General features: G+C 32.6%; 2 protein-coding genes across 2 annotated transcripts in view; one reads left to right on the top strand and one right to left on the bottom strand.

Annotated features, from left to right (window-relative positions):
• Positions 1 to 805: 805 nt before the first annotated feature.
• On the bottom strand, positions 806 to 10,022 carry LOC128176076 (BRO1 domain-containing protein BROX-like). Its single transcript, XM_052842136.1, has 11 exons — positions 9,806 to 10,022; positions 9,478 to 9,681; positions 8,132 to 8,227; positions 7,696 to 7,768; positions 7,319 to 7,424; positions 7,036 to 7,125; positions 6,699 to 6,784; positions 6,474 to 6,555; positions 5,179 to 5,329; positions 3,949 to 4,108; positions 806 to 2,949 (listed from the first exon to the last, which is right to left on the bottom strand). The coding sequence occupies exons 1-11, from the start codon at positions 9,904 to 9,906 to the stop codon at positions 2,842 to 2,844; spliced, it is 1,257 nt and encodes a 418-aa protein (XP_052698096.1). The 5' UTR covers positions 9,907 to 10,022; the 3' UTR covers positions 806 to 2,841.
• The window catches only part of LOC128176081 (alpha-mannosidase 2-like), a 51,778-nt gene continuing 50,385 nt past the window's right edge, over positions 10,008 to 11,400 (top strand). The window contains exon 1 of the mRNA XM_052842142.1: positions 10,008 to 10,076. The gene's annotated coding sequence lies outside the window, so the exon portion shown is untranslated. The remainder of the gene's footprint in view (positions 10,077 to 11,400) is intronic.

The raw sequence follows: 11,400 nt of genomic DNA, 5'->3' as shown, positions 1-11,400 counted from the left end.
GGGCCATAAATATTGGAACTGATACAAAAGCAATTTTGAATAATAAAAGGTACTCATGATCATCCTTATCCATGAGGAAAAGAGAGGAAGGGATTGTGTGTATTGTGTAACATATAGTACATAACAGTTGGGATGGAGGGGGTGTTCTATTTTAAGGAGGCTGGGGGGTCAAAATATAATATAATATAAAACCATCAGATTTATTTGAAAATTTTATATGCGATTTCTGAAGCTATCAACTACTATTTGATAAAGAAAAATTTCATATATTTTATTAAAATTTTTTATCATTTTCCATGATCCTTATATGGAGCTCTTCTTTTAAAGGAGATCAATATTGTCTAAAATGGCAGCCACCCCCAGCCCCCTTAAATTGCTACTTGGGTTAGATTTAAACATTTCATCTCAGGTGAGCAATGTGGCCCATAGGCCTTCAGTTAGAGTTTCATGATTTATGTAAGATGTAGATATTTTCAAGTATAACTGAAGAAGGGATAAAATGGTAACCTATGATAATCTTTCTGTTGAACTGCTCATCCTTCTTCCAAGTCTGATCCACAACTTTCCTGAGAAGTATTAGAAGCACATATTTGGCTCAACCTGAGGACGTGTCATGGTCCTAATTTAAGGTCACTGACTATGGTCAAAGACACAGTTTAATCATCCTCACCATCATCAACATCAATATGACACTTATCTGAAAGAGGTCCCAAGAGTCTTAAGTGGACGGTTCTAATTCAATTTACTAGTATTTTCAAAAATACAGTGAAGATCTTCAAATCCATTGTGCAAAAAAGAAAAAAAAAACATTACTCTAAATTTATTACTCTTCATAAAAAAGAAATTGCTTTATAATATTCATATTTTCATCATCTAATTTTGGCTTCAGATTTGTCATCATATGAAATGCAATAAACATCTTATAACCTTAAAAGATAAATACAAGAACTTACATTATTTCTATATGTGCATGTACATGTATCAAAAGTAAGAAAACAAAATTTATTCAATAACTTAATAAACGACATACTAAGCCACAGTTAACAGTGGAGCATTAATGCCAGTTCTTATCGTCACCTAAAAACATTATAGGTTTTGAACTTTAATTCTATGGATACACAAGTCCATTTGTAGTATACTTTAATATTTTTCCCAATCTCCAAATCCAATCTAAATAGCTAAAGGGTAAAAAATGTAATTAAAGATACATGTAATTATTATTGTTTACATGTATGCACAGATTATATTTAGACTGGAACATGATACAATTACAACAATCTGCATCCTGTTGTAAAATGTTACACATGTGAATAATGCATATCAGTAAACAACACACATGCACAATATATACAACAATATTTTGTAAAATGATTTTTTCAATACATGTGTACATGTATTACACGGTCACAATCCTATTAGGTAGATTAACTGAATATGGCATTTTTTTCTTATCAGATAATCAGGAAAAAAATTTAAAGGAATATGTAAGAAATGGTATGGTGTTTTATTATTATATCAGAATAATGGAAATATCAGTTTAACCGCTATCCGATTAAGTGGAGCCCTCTGTAGGTGTTTCCCAATATTCAAAAAATTTGAATTCATAACTAATTCTATACAAAAGTCAGTCAAACTATGGTATATGGAATAGCACGGATATGTCCAAAAGATTTCAAGGTCCCTGAAACTTTTTATACCTCAATAACAAATACCCTTAGCTCTTAAGTTTTCTCTTGGACCTCTCCAACATGATGAGTTTGAGATTTTAATGTTTACATGTATGTGTATATTAAACTCTGTAAGCAATCTAAAATGTACTGCCAGTGGAGGTAATAAACTAATACATGTATATAGTTACACACATCAACACAGTACAAAAATATGCCCAGTTTTTCAATCAATATCACACCAGGTAAGCATACAAGTGTAAATATGGTAAACTGTGCTGTGAAGATTTTTGCAGATTTTACAAAGAAACCAAATTAAAAACATTCATGAAAATTGTCTACTGGTGAACAATACAGGAATTTGTCATTGGTGAAAAATAATGGGTATGGTAATTTTGTTAATACAGAAATTTGCTGTTGGTAAAATACACTAGCATGGTAGATTTTAAAGTTATTTATTACCTTCAAAAGCATACAAACAGTTTGCAACCATAAAATCAAACAGACTTATCTCTGACCAATAAGCTTTAAAACAAAAAAACAAATGTCAGAGATAATAGTTGAACATTTTTATTCGACTTAAATACCACTTGTTTTACGGTACATGCTATAAGGTAATGCAGAAAATTGTTCCTTTTCCATACAGTTCATTGTAAAATTTCTGTGGTTGAGTACACATTCGGAATTTTAACAATAAATGCAATAAATGTTGCAATAAATTAAAAATAAATTCTGGTTAAACAAAAATTTGAGATGATGAACATTGATAAGGTATATGTACATCTTTAGGCTAATATTAACATGAAATTATATGTACATGTCCATCGAAAAAATTTGAATTTAAAGACAAGACGGCAAACACTGATTACAGACATCATATTACACAGACTTGAAAGACTTTCATTCCCTTCAAATGCAGGGAACATTCCATAACCTACTCTATACAATTCACATACCCAGTAATCCAAACCATTTTCTTAACGAGGCTACATTTGAATTTGTATTTCTACAACACAAAGTGTCACAGAGTAGCATGTTTGTTGCTTCAACTAAAAAGAAAAGGTATTTTTCTCTCACAACTTATCTTGATTTACAGTCATATGGAAATGATTTTGTTCAAATAATTGCTGTTACATATTCACTACACAGTTCAGTAGCGCTCTCTGAACATCCATTACGATAGTACACATCCACTGAAATTGCCGGGGTCCTTCTCCGACATGGGGGTCTCTTTCTCCTTGACAGGGGGCAGCTCAGCGGGTTTATCCTTCTTTTCTTTATCCTAAGTTTACATAAAATCATGTTATCAATATTCATGTACCCGTCCGGTAATATACAATTTATTTATGATTAGGTGCCAACAACCATCCAAAACGTCTGTAAAATTCATCATAGTACATCATTCAATACATATTGGTACATCTTGATCATTCCTGTATAGTTTACATAATATACTGCACTCTGAAAAGTTCAAATTCTATATATCTTCTCTTTAATAAAACAGATTTTCCTCTACAATGTTTTTGTTTGCGGAAGCGAACTATATAACATGATGGCTGTTCCATGTATGTTTCATACCCCTGACTGTGAGTGTATATAATGGCTTTACAGCGACAATACACATATATTTCATACAAATAGACATAAGTATGAAGATAAGTATAAGAATAAATATCAATGCTTATTTTTGGATTTCGTTCGTCCTGTACACACCAAGCAGTGCAGACATATATTGAATACCGAACATTAGCGTGGTATGATAATTTGTCTGCACCGCTTTGTGTGTTACAGGACCCACGAAATCCAAAAAAAAGCAAGCATTGATTTCATTCTTATATTTATCTTCATACTTACATGTATGTCTATTTGTATTGTGGCTGCAAAGCCATTATATACGCTCTCATATATTATATACATCCAAAAAATAAGCATTCAATACTGAAATGGCACATTTCTATGACATTGAAACAGTATTAAAGAGCTAGCTATCTGCACTTTTATGTAAAAGTTAGAATAAATTGCAATTTATGTTAGGACATCGTTTGTGTTGAATTGATGCATTCTTGACATTGATTGATTTCATCTATTACCGGTATAATTATGATGTATTCTCTTCATATCAATAAGCAAAAGATTATAAAAAAGTGATTCCTGTTCTTTAATATTTTGGTTTTCCTCCTTATGTTGAAAATGAATTGTTAGTACATGTACCTTATATATGGTAAACTAAATGTGTAAAAATTTATGCAATAAAATGTTTTATCTTTAATCTAACGCTTACTTCTTGAGGCTTGGGAGCCATTTTGGAGTTCATTTTTTCATAAACCTCCTTGCTCCACAGAGGGTTCAGGGCTGGCGGGGTATATGGCTCGGGGGCTGCGAGTCCATAAGTGGCCTTCAGTTCTAAAATTGGGGGATCATATGCCACTTTCTGATGGTAACTGTCAGAAAAAAACAATCAGAGGGTAACAAGGGGGATAAATTCACTGTATATGTACATCTTAACCTGCAAGTCCTTTTAACTTCATTGGAGCCATACATAAAAGACATATCTATCATACTTATAAAACATTTATCAAGATTTAAATTCAGTAGGGTTGAATGTATTAGAATTCAAGTTTTGAAACTCACATTTTCAAAAAGATTCCACGTACAAAACAATATCAAAGATTTTTAAAATTCAATTCCTTGATTATAAAAAGTTAATAAGAATCTTAATCTCAGAACTAATTAAGAAATAAAGTACGAGTTTTCGTGAATGTTGCAGAATAACCTCCGAGGTCGAGAAATGTTGTTTTGAAATATAAAAGCCGAGGCGTTAGCCGAGGCTTTTATATTTCAAACAACATTTCGAGACCGAGGAGGTTATCCTGCAACATTCACGATAACAAGAACTTTATTTCTATTCTACTAACAGCCCAGTATATCTACGGATCGTTTCTCCTATAGAGAGACGATCTAGGTCATTTTGACGGCTGTTCCGTGTAACCCCAATGGTTTTGTTGGTAATGTTTACATGTGTATCGATCAAAGGAATCACATGCAGACGACAGAAATTTCTTTGGTTTTTTAATACTCTTATCTTATTTATAAAATATCTTTGAATCATGTTCCTAATATTATAAAGGCAATTTAATACGATTATTACTACTACACGATATATATTTGATGTAAAAACATGCAGTGAAAAAATGCTAGGGAGGTGCTAGGAACAGCCGCATTGATCTCTTAAAAATAAACATTTGAGGCAATACACATCGTTTTGACTGGAACTAACACGTGAAACTGACATGGTTTTAAAACTTTTTACGGTTTGAAGTTGTACTTTCATAGTCAGTGCGAGACAAATAGGTATTTCTGATCTGATAATTTACTGATGACGTTCGTGGTATATTGGAGAATAATGTCCGCGGCATCTCTTTGATCTCGGCAATAACTGTAGTAGAATAAACATTATCTTGTTTTTTAAAGTTAATTTTGGTTCAAGTAAAAGATCACCGTTTAATCTTACATCATTCCATTTTCTCTTTCACATTTTTCCAGTGTTCTCTTTAAGACCGGCCCAAGCTTCCTAAAGAAGAGATGATTGGCTGGTCGGGCAAATGTTCCCAGCCCCTTAGCACTAGCATACTCTCTGCACAGTGCCTCAGACTTCTCGTAACCTGTAAGAAATATCATAAAAATGAATTCCATGGCTAAGTTAAAAAAAGTTTGAATATTAATATTCATGAATAGGTCAATATTAATAAATGGGTTGACACAGTTTACAATTTTGTATAATTTGTTAAACAGTGCAACTTTGATTTAAGCAATTTCAGTAGGAATAAATATATGTGAACAGTTAAATAAATTATCTCAAAAGAGAAAAAATAATATTGCAGTTTTGGAGGGCTGGGTTATCATTTAATTCAGGAATGCTTTCCAATTTTTAAATATAGGACTACTTCCTTTAATTAAATTCAAAATATTTTTCTCTCATGTTATTGGTATATAAGTACCTCTGTATAACAGAGGTGGCAAAAAATGGGTATTATTTTAATTTGGAATAATTTTCTCGGAATTTGTAACTTCAAATTGTGGAGAACTGCATATATATTCTAATGAACCAAATAGAAATCTGTAGGTTTTAAGATTTTTGAAGTTAAGTTTTGTCCCAAATCTATTATCTTTAAGCTATTAATTCACAATCATGGATAATTTGTTGATTGATTAGCATTATTGCAAAGTCAAACAGATTTTCCTTTTAATTTAAAGCTTTAACTTGAAAAAGATTTAAATAATTTTTTTAATGTAAAGGAAGATAACTCTGTAATGCATAATTACAGCGGTTTTGCACAGAACTGTGTTTTACTAGACCTTTATAAAATACTGATTAAATAATCTAAAATTTGGCAAAAAAACATTAAGAAATAAGTTTAACATAAATTAATGAATAAATTTGATTGATAATTTTGTATGTGTAAATAAAGCATTTATTATAAATTCCGGTTAAACCAACCCAAGCAAAGGGAGAATTGATCAAAACAAAGGGATTGCTTTAGTATAATAACCTAAGCAAGCACAACAATTCCTGCATCCCGCTATAATGTAGTTTTATTTGATCCTTCCTGGATTTGATCCTTTCCTGGTGCCCCTACAATGTAATTATATTTGACCCCTTCCTGGAGCCTGTTACAAAGTGATTACATTTGATCCCTTCCTTGAGTCTGCTACAATGTACTTACATTTGACCCCTTCCTGGAGCCCCCGTCAACATACTTACATTATTTTGACCATATCCTGGAGCCCCCTCCGAAACATACTTACATTTGACCCCTTCCTGGAGCCCCCTTACAGCCTCCCCACATTTATCCTGGGCCAGCAGTGTCTCACCCTGGTAGCAATAAGCCTGTTCAACACAACAAAAATCAAAATGTTACATATACATGTACTACCATTCTTTCTTTCTTTGGTCTACCAATTGTAATTATAAATCATTTTGAGGTCTGGGATAATACATCATAAAGAGTATATTGATCTATGTGTACTTACATAAGCCTTATAGAATTCACACTTCAACTGAAAATATTTTCTCCACTTGCCAACAACTTTAATGTCAAGACTCTGTAGAGCATCATCTAATTTAAAAGGACAAAAATCAAAGTTCTTTTATTACATTGGAAAATAATCATTTTGTTATCTTTATCAATTTTTCCCTATGCAGATGCATTGAGAGTCTATTTGATAAAAGAGGTGGAATACTGTCGAAACACACATAATGTAAATGAAATTAAATGAAAACCCTGATATGAAAAACCATACAAAATATTTAAAATTAGGCATGAATCATTTAGTGACAACAATAAATGTAGACTCATCTGATACTGACCTGCTTTTTGATAAAGTTGAGATGTCTCATGAGATAGTGCAGCTATCAAGCTTGCGGAATGCTTCATCTCAACAGCTCGAGCCAGTGTGACTGTAATGGAAGCGTTGAAAGGGAAATCATAAATTCACTAAATCTCCATTTTCCTTCACAACAAATCATTCAGAATTTATTTTCCATTTCCGTAATTCCAATTATGTTTTAAAAGAGAAAATAAAAAGCTAAATTTATTAAATCTTTATTCTCCTATACAAAAATGTATGGGGTATTGGGATGGGGTTATTACCTTCCTGAGCCTCCCCTGTGCACTGTCCAATGTATGCATCCAGAACTCGGCTGTCTGTGTCTATTGCATTCTCTGTATTGTCAGAGAGTCGTCCAATCAAATCATCCTGTTCAAAGCATGTACAATAAGCATATTATTCACATCATTCATATCAATTGAACATATCTTATATACAAAAGAATCAGAAACATCATTTATATGTATAACATAAATACCACAGAATATATGGTCTATTAACTTTCACCAAGTTGAAGATGAAAATAAATTGTTGATATTAAACTGTAAAATAAAGCCTAACAACATAATGTGTACTGTTCTTGTAACTTGCATTTGTCATATTGTAGCCTTGAGGAGCTTTGATGGACCTCCAAACTTACCTTCACATATGTAAATACTCCTGCTGCAATCTTCAAACACTTGTGAACCTCTTTCGCTTCTTCCATATCAGGTCTGTAAGTTGTCATACATTTATCAATTATGTATTACACAATTTAGAAAAATAACGAATGATCACTTGGCAATGGCTAATGCAAGTTAACATATTGATTACTCTTCAAGTATGATTTTGTTTACAGTCAAACTTCGTTATCTCGAACTACATGGGACTGTTTAAAAACTTCGAGATATCCGAGTATTCGAGATATCAAGGGTAAAATACTTTAAAAGATAAGTGAGTGGGACTTACAAATCACTTCGACATATGCATTGTATTCAAGATATCAGGGTTCGAGATATCGAAGTTCAACTGTATTTGGTACACATGTCCAAGTTTGCAGTAGATTTTGTCTTGCAGCATAGCACAGGTCAACTTACTCTTCTTTAGCAGCTAACTTGGCAGCATGCTTGGTGTACCACAGTCCCACATTAATGGCCATGCTGGCAGCTTCATACACAGAATCCTGCTGTTCCCTGCAAACAAAGCAATACAGTATTATACTAATCAATACAGTATTATACTAATCACAAAATAAATTTAATAACAGTAAAACATATAGCTGCAGGACTGTAGCTCCCGGTCTGAAAAAATTCGGATGGACGACCTGGGAGCTACAGTGCCTCCCATAGTAAAAAACTGCAATTTACGGCGCACAAAAAATTGCGCTAGTTTTGGACTTATTAACCTTATTTTCATACAAATTCTGTAAAAATAATAAGTACCATTAAATTCTTCAGCAAATTTACTACTGATATCGTCACTACACTTGCCTCAGATCTTCTCTTAAACATGATAACCGACCTCGGAAAAAGAAGGATGCTAATTTACGTCGAGATCGAGAGTCGCCATTTTTAAATGTAAACAAACTTGCACCTCTTTAATTTACAGGGCTGGTGATGGTGTTTAAAAGACTATCAGAAGTAAGTGAAGTGACGATATCTGTAGTAAAATGTCCGAGGAATTTTTTGGGATCAAAGATTTGTACAGAATTTGTATGAAAATAAGGTTAATAAGTCCAAAACTAGCGCAATTTTTTGTGCGCCGTAAATTGCAGTTTTTTACTATGGGAGGCACTGTAGCTCCCAGGTCGTCCATCCCAATTTTTTCAGACCGGGAGCTACAGTCCTGCAGCTATAAAACATAAAGATTAATCATTCAAATAAATGAAAAAAAACCCCTCAAGATATCACTGATATATTGTGAAATAAATGACAATTTCAACACAAATTGTCTGTGGGAGCACTATAGCTGTAGGTCTGTTACTTGCCTCTGGTATTCTTTTAAACAGCCCCGTAAAGTGAAGTGGTGCAGATTATTTACATGTAAAAATAGCGACTCTCAATTTGCATGTGAATATAACATAATTCGATCATTTTCTGAGGTCAGTAATATAGAGTGTTTAAAAGAAGTCTGAGTAAAAAGATGATTAAATTGCCTGAAGAATTTCTAAATTTTTCCACAGAATGTGTTCTGAAACAAGGTTATTCAGTCCAAAACTAATAAATGACATTTTTTAATAGTTCAGGTAATCCATCTAAATCTTTTCCAAGCGGGAGCTAAAGACCCGCAGCAATGGAAAAACTATGAATCATGACTTTTTACTTTTTAAAAACATTAATTCCTTGCAACTCTGTTTTCAAACTCTGAGAGAGAGAGAGAGAGAGAGAGAGAGAGAGAGAGAGAGAGAGAGAGAGAGAGAGAGAGAGAGAGAATAAATACATACTTGACAACAGTTCCCAAAAGGCTGTTGGTCCATCTGTATTTAATGGCTCTTCTCAGTTTGTTTTCAGATTCATTTTCCTCAAATGGTTGTATTAAGCCAAGTAATAAGGAGAAGTAGTCATTGACAGCTTTCTCCATAGTTGTCATGTCATGGTTTGGGTCGGTTAACATTTCAAGCAGTTTGTTCCTGGTTTGCCTCATCTGACTAAGGAAACAATAGAAAAATCTCTAACAAGAATTCATAATCCTTAAAATCTTAAACATATAGCAGTTTAATTTAATTATCTTCTGTCTATCAAACATTAATGACTCATTGTCATACAACTTACGCGAATATCTGCCGTGTTTTATCATCAGTTGATACACCTGCCAACTCAAAAGTAAGATTAGACGTTGCCTTAAGAGGATTTCTGTGGAACCAATAAGACATCGTGGATGATCAGATATGTTTCACAAGTTAAACTTTAACTGTCAACAATTTTTCGATTCTCTATTGCGAAAGCGCCATCTTTGTTGTCCTCTCGATTTTTCCGAATCACGATCCCGATGCATAACCTTGCAGTTCAACTTCTTCAAGTTCTTGCTGTAAATGTAATTATGGTATGTATATAAGATCTTAGTTTTACACAGTTTGCCAGTCGATAAAGTGTTCATTAATGTTTTTCCATCATTTTAAAGATAAGAACTTTCAACTTTCATACATCGATTTCAATAGTTTTGATCAGTTAATCTTACACCAGCATTCCCATTTGATTCCATATATGAGCTCAGATCGCGAAGCTCATAAATGATGGTTTAGTGAATATGGAAATAAATATGCAACATTTGTCCTCTGTTTGCAGTTATGTTAAGCTAATTGTCCGCATGTATATATACTATATATGTACATGTGTCTATATAAACAGGGAGAAAGTAAATTAAATACAGTAGGTAAATATTAGCTTGAAATTTAAAAGGACCCTGCACAATCACCCAGGGAATAAGGTTTATGTCTGAATGCAATGGGATTTAGGATTTTTAAAAGTTGTCAACTTTAAGGTTCAATATAACTTTGAAATATTAATTATGGAATATATTTTGGCTTTTGTGTTATAGAGATGTGATTGTGTAGTAAATTAAAGTTTTTGTTATACTTTCTGTAAGTTTGTCACTATATATAATCAAGAATTATTCAATTTTATATAGTATATTGAATGGTATGTTTTAAATATAATGCAAGCATACTACATGTAGTATGCTAAAATAGTGCATGCCCAGTTTAAATCCAAAAGTACAGTGTGGCGCGGGAATCAAACTCTAGACAATTTGGGTGCTACCTCGCAATTTCACTATAGCAGACTTCAATCATATATTACTGGTTTTTTTTTTTTTAAATGTTAAACAATCCCTGTTACCTATGTTTGATGCAGAAACAATTCAGAAATATATTTTTTGCAAAAAAAGACAATATTTACAAGGATTTCAATGTGAAAGTTTCTATTAATTTAACATCTGTACAAATTGATGAAATATTTTGTTAGGAACTGTTACCGCTGAGTCATGAAAATGCTTTTTAATATGGCGCTTAATCAATACAATGTTGATAAATAAATCTCATTGATCTGCTGTTCAACTCCATTTACAAGTAAAAATCAATTACCTTGGAAAAGACAACGCCTCATTTCTTGGAAAGAACAGTAACATTTGTTGATTTTTTTGTGATTGTACAGCAGCATGTTGATTAAATACCATTATCAATCAAATAAATAAATTGATAAAGCAAAGGCTTTGCTTTACTTGGATTTTTTATTTACCAGACAGTTAATAAACAGTCAGACATCACAGTTACTTATCTTATGGGACCCTAGTATGCAACAGCCAGCATAAATACATGTAATAACAATTATAGTGCTGTGTTAATTGTGCATGTACTAAGCCTGTAATA

Source organism: Crassostrea angulata, chromosome 3, assembly GCF_025612915.1.
Source record: "Crassostrea angulata isolate pt1a10 chromosome 3, ASM2561291v2, whole genome shotgun sequence".
Lineage (NCBI taxonomy): Eukaryota > Metazoa > Mollusca > Bivalvia > Ostreida > Ostreidae > Magallana > Magallana angulata.
The sequence above is the reverse complement of the archived record's forward strand: the minus strand, read 5'-3'. Positions and strand labels throughout refer to the sequence as shown.

Excerpts from the sequence above, each read along its gene's own strand:
- LOC128176076 (XM_052842136.1), bottom strand. The coding sequence starts at position 9,906 with ATGTCTTATTGGTTCCACAGAAATCCTCTTAAGGCAACGTCTAATCTT. Across the intron at positions 8,228-9,477 it reads CTTTTGGGAACTGTTGTCAA|GGAACAGCAGGATTCTGTGT; the intron begins GTATGTATTTAT and ends CTTTGTTTGCAG. Across the intron at positions 2,950-3,948 it reads TGGCTCCCAAGCCTCAAGAA|GATAAAGAAAAGAAGGATAA; the intron begins GTAAGCGTTAGA and ends ATGTAAACTTAG.